This window comes from Nematolebias whitei, chromosome 22 (assembly GCF_014905685.2).
Source record: "Nematolebias whitei isolate Nwh7 chromosome 22, NemWhi1, whole genome shotgun sequence".
Lineage (NCBI taxonomy): Eukaryota > Metazoa > Chordata > Actinopteri > Cyprinodontiformes > Rivulidae > Nematolebias > Nematolebias whitei.
In genome coordinates, this window is record NC_056519.1 from 30,982,432 (window position 1) to 30,988,061 (window position 5,630).

Sequence of the window (5,630 nt, forward strand, 5' to 3'; positions counted from 1 at the left end):
GCATAACCAAAATGTTTGTATGTAATGTTCACTCAGAATGTGACAGTATAATGTTTAAAATTGTTTTGAAATACATTACAACACTGGAGACGAAAGCAGTAACATCGTGTCCGTGTGTTTTCATTATTCCCCTTTACAGGGGCGTAACAAATACACCTGTACCAGGGAATTTGTGAGGTATATTTGTTAGAAACAGGTCTAAGATGGAGGACTTTTCAGGACGGTTTTTGTTTAGTCTAGTCGGAGAGTTGATCAGTTGGTAAGATTGAGAGACAGGCAACATTCCTTGAATTTATCACAGAGGGGGGTCGACTTATCCCAGTCAATGTTGAAATCTCCTGCCGAAAAGATCTCTTTGAATTTTAAATTACCAAGGAATTCCATCAGGGAAGACAGAGCCTCAGGTGTTGCTGAGGGAGGACGATAACAACCCACTACAGATAAAATCTGGTCTCCATTCAAAGTGATGTTTACAGCTAAGGCTTCAAACTGGTTTGGAATTGTTTTAGAAGACACAAGACTAGCAACCAGAGAATCTCTGATGAAAATAATGACTCCACCCCCTTTTTTGACGATCACAGCAGTAGATGTTAAATCCATTAATTACCAGGTCATTATTCAGTACAGATTTGTTGAGCCAGGTTTCAGAGATGAAGATTACATCTGCCCCAGAAGAACTGACCAGAATTTTCAAGGCATCAAGTTTTCTCAGAAGGCTACGTGTGTTTACATGCAGAAAATGAAGTCCAGACACGTTTTTAAAGTCATTTGGTGTCATATAAATAGTTTGGGGTCCAGGGTTGGGCTGAATCCCTGAGAGCAGTAACAACATTATTATCAGACATTTTCATGAGTTTCTCATGACTGATGTGCAATTACAGGAGTTAGTAGTGTGACACTTAGCCCTCATAATTGAACCATGAGAAACATTAAATATGACACGATCATTCAGAACTCAAAAACAGTGAAAGTTGCAGTGATGGACAGATTCAGGTGTATTAACAAGATTCAGTAACTCCAGATAATCTGAGATCTGAAAATAATGACAATAATATGAATGGTGCAGAAAAGTCTCAGACCATAAATCAAATGGGCAAACAAATCTGACGAGGTGTCCCAACTGCAGTTTGAGTTGGGCTGAGAGGTGCTCCGGCCCCCCTGTGAAGATGGATGGATGCTCCCATGAGAAACAGAAGCTGGGTCCAAAACCAACAGGCAGAAACAGATAATTAGCAGCAAATAGCAGAGTGAGCTGCCAGAAAATCCTCCTGCAATGAAAGGCATGGTCCTAGCTCGTTTCAGGTCAACAGGGGACAACAGTGTCATCCAGAATAAAAATAATTATTATCCAGGTGAGTTTGGATGGAGGCCTGTAGCAACTCCAATGTAAACTCCGAACTTCTCTCGAGCACCACGCAGCGCTGCTCCTCCGCTTCTCTGCACATCACCTCTGCACCCGACAGCATGAGAGGCACCCCTGGTGAAAACTACGAGACTGACCGGAGAGGCTGAGGCTGAAGTTGTCACTGATCCGGTCCGGTTCCACTCCATTCCGGCTCTGGTGCACCACAGCTCGAGAAACAAAGAGGCTGAAGTTGTCCCTGGCCTGGTTCTGTTCCAGTCCAGTTCTGGCAGCTCTTCAAAGCATCGGAGCATCTCCTCCAGGCGAAAACAGCGATTCCACGGAGGTGGACAGTCCTTCGTTAAAAGTAATGGGCTGCTCACTGAAGCTGAGACCAGCTCTGTTGAAGACAAAGTCCCCCTCATCCAACTCGGTTCGGTTCTGGTCCAGTTCGGGGGACACAGGTACACTTCCCCCACACCAATGAAGACACCACGAGGCCAGTCCAGCAGAAAACAGCGAAATACCACCCGGCGATTCTTGTCGGAACCAGGTAGAACCACAAAGGTCCAGATGAGAAGTACATTGGGGTCCAGAGAGAGAGAAAAAACACCGGACCTTTGTGCGACGATTCCCCAGCTCGAGGGGTCACCTGGCTGGCAGGGTGCGCTCAGAGTGACCGGTGGGGTGGGAGCGGCCAATCCTGGACCAAAATATATTTTTGGACGGTCTTGTCCGGCTCTCTGAGTCACTGAACACCAAATTCGCTTGGAAGAGGTACCAACTTTAGTCCGGTTCGAAAAACGGGTCAGTTTGTTGATAAAAGACTAGAGAAGCCGGAGGGACCTGCCGTCCATCAGCTTGCCGGAAGTGGAATGATTAAATTAACAGTAATTACACATCCAAACCCGACCGCCCCCGCCAACTAACATTTTTAATTAAGTAGTTATTAATGGTCTGTGGATGCGTGGCTGATAAAGGGGGCAGAAGATTGGAGCTGAGGGGGTGTTTCTCCTTTCATAGCTGTCAAAGCACATTAAATGCTTCCCCTGCTTCTGCCTGCATTCTGCATTATTCAGACACGGACCCTGCTCTGACATGTCAGATATTTTGTGATCTCACCTGTTTGTCAGATGCGCGCATCCACTGAGTGCAGCGGCTGAATGAATGTCCACTTGGGCTGGTGGGTCACTGGCAGTAGTCCATTTGAAGCTCAACTGAACTTTTTACCTCTTTCAACTGGCCGGTCAGCACGCGGTCAAATGGCCGCGTGCGGCTGGTGACAGTATGGCAAGCCATTTTGCCATATAATTGGATCATCAGCCGCGCGCGTCCACTGACGCAATCAAAAGTCCGAAACTGACCCGGCCCGCACATTAAGAACATGGACCGGCCCGGTCCAAATCTGGGTCGGGTGGGGCTGGGCTCTAGTTTCAGGTTTGAAATGACAGCTCTAGGCGTGGTGGCGTAGAGGTTAGAGAGGGTGGGTCTGTGATTGGAGGGTCGCTGGTCAACTCCCCGGACCGACAACATAAAAAATGTGAGTGGAAGAGGTGAAACCCCAACACCTGCCTCCACCCTCATTTGCCCCACTCTGAGCCCATGAGCAAGGCACTTAACCCCCACCATCTGCTCCCCCCAGGCGCCCTAGATGGCAGCATTCTGCTTCACATGTGTGCTCACATGTGCCATGGGAAAAATGCAAATAATTAATTTCTCCATTGGAGATTAATAGTGTACAATAAAATGAAAAAAGTCTTAGTTTTAACATTTGAAACATTTAGTAAATGGACTGTACTTATACAGCTCCTTTCTATCTTATCAAGACACTCAAAGCTCTTTACAACACAATCTGTGCCTCATTTACCCATTCATACTTCACTCTATCTTTACAAAGAACAATCAGTGTTTCCACGTTCATACACTGATGGGACACACATCGGAGGCAACAGGGGGTTCAGTGTCTTGCCCAGGAACACTTCAACATGTGTCCTGATGATGGACAACATGTGATGCTGATGGAATCAAACTCCCAACACTCCCATTGGAGGGCAACTGCTCCAACCACTCAGCTACAGCTGCCCCATAGTGTAATGTGTTCCATAGTGAATAAAATATGGATTTGTGATATTTGCAAATCCTTGCAAGAGGCACAAAGGCACCAATGTACATGTTACACAATACCAGCATTTTTATTTTATTTGGGGTTGCACATAAAGTAGATATCTTCTTGTACTGTAGAGGTAGGGCTCAACAGAGGGCCGGTCTAACTAATCAATGATAGTTCAATCATCCTACAATGATTTTCATGAGGCCTCGGGTGGGAGTTTGGGAAATGTCTTCCAGTGTTGTCCCACTGTCAAATTAAACAACACAACTTCAGACAGATAAGGTAAAGGAGACGTGGGAGCATGTTCTGGCAGAAAGTGCTCCTTGTAGAGCTCAGGTGGGGCAGGGCAGTGGCAGTCCACAGTGAGTACGAGGTGAAGAGGTCCTCACAGGCAGAAGTCAAAGGTTAGGTCGGACATGGCCATCTTCTCTCTGTACACTGCATCAAACTTTTCATTCATGGACACGGTGAAGACATCCTTCCACAGACCGACACGACCTGCAAGAAAAACAGGAACAGTTAGAGTTTGCACAAACAGATCTGCTGAGTTGTGGCTGTTTTCACAATAAAGGCATTAAATTGAAATGAACTTGTTCCAACTGCAAAAGGAATGCATCTTGTCTTTGACAGTGACTCAACTCACCTGTATGACACTGAGGAGAGCCACAGTCAGATCTATAAAGTCAATAGCAAGCCAGAGAGCAGATTTCAACTCACTGAGTGAATAAACAAATGGAGGAAACAAACATGACAACAGAAAAAAAAGCATAAGTAAAACGAGATCACAAACATAAAATTAAAACATTAAAAATTAAAGTAAGAAAATACAAAAATAATGTACCCGTTTATGTAAAAAGGTTTTAAAAATAAAATAAATAAAAGACAGAAAGACAGCTGATTAAAAAAAAACCCAAAGATCATGCAATTTGTGGTGCAGTTATAACATGGCGCCACATGATGGAGACACAGTCATCAACCAGAGTCTAGAAACACAGTATGTCTCATCACTATAGTCAACTGAAAACAAAGTGCTACACACACAGCCATGAGGACAGACAGAAAGCAGACAGACATAGTGGTGTCTGCCTTGTCAGTATGTCTGTCTCTATGTCAAGTAATAAAATATCAGAGATCGTGGAGCCCACGTGTACAAAGTTCTGGACATCCTCAAGACATGTTGTTGATTCTGATGCTGAGTTGAGAATCTGCATCCTACCCTATGACTTGCATTTTCTTCAAGCTAATGAGTGAGTTCATAACTGCTGCAGGCTAAGCTAAACTTTTTGATAAGTTGCTGCAAATCAAGGCTTCAAGGATTTTTCTTTGTCATACCAGCTCACATTTGCATGTTTGTGGTATGAAATTTGAACTCAGGTCCCAGATCAAAAAGCCTAACAATTAACAAATAAATAAATACAAAAGAGTATATATATATTCAATTCAAATTCAATTCAATTCAAATATACTTTATTAATCCCAGAGGGAAATTATTTGTTGTAGTAACTCGTTATTCTCATTTCATTAAGAGATGTTATAGATGCTGATGGCTGTAGACAAGAAGGATCTCTTGTAAAGGTCCATCCCACAATGGATCCTATGAAACTGGCTGCAGATGCCGTCCGATCTGTCCACCCAGACTCGGCTGGCCTCTCGGTTCCCCTGGGCTGTAGGACCGCCTGAATGCCGGGCAGAACTCCTCCCAGAGCGATGGCCACTCCTCCCAGCAGTCTGCCGAGCTCCTCGTTGCTGTGGACAGCCAACCGTAGGTGCCGAGGGACGATCCTGTCCTTCCGCTGTCATGAGTTGTGTTTCCTGCTAGTTCCAGGATCTCAGTGGTCAGGCACTCAAGCACAGCTGGCGGGTAGATGAGAATGCGTCCACAGAACATCCTTTTCAACTCATTTGAGATTTGGGGCTGTAGTTGAGATATTATTTGAGCTTTTGAGATGTTAATCAGCTGCTGTTGGTTGTAGAAAACTGCCTTGTTGCCATGGTTACGCATCATAACAAATGTCCAAAACTAAAAAAGTTTCAGTAAAAATCCTTCCAGCTGCACAGCATCTGATACCAGAGGAAACCATCATCCAAAAAAATGTGATTAACATCCAGAAAAAGAGGAATTAAAGTTTCCAAAAGCAAAATCTCAGAATGAAAGTAACAGAGCTGCTCCAACATGCA

General features: G+C 44.5%; 1 protein-coding gene across 2 annotated transcripts in view; it reads right to left on the reverse strand.

The window, feature by feature from the left end:
- Nucleotides 1-3,519: 3,519 nt before the first annotated feature.
- sult4a1 (sulfotransferase family 4A, member 1) overlaps nt 3,520-5,630 on the reverse strand; it is a 97,867-nt gene continuing 95,756 nt past the window's right edge. The window contains exons 7-8 of one of the 2 annotated variants that reach the window (XM_037695947.1): nt 4,096-4,127; nt 3,839-3,950 (exon numbers count right to left, since the gene is read on the reverse strand). In XM_037695947.1, coding sequence (XP_037551875.1) covers nt 3,909-3,950; nt 4,096-4,127 — 74 coding nt within the window. In that variant the 3' untranslated portion in view covers nt 3,839-3,908. Of the gene's footprint in view, nt 3,951-4,095; nt 4,128-5,630 lie in introns of both variants that reach the window. The other variant, XM_037695946.1, reaches the window with a different exon arrangement.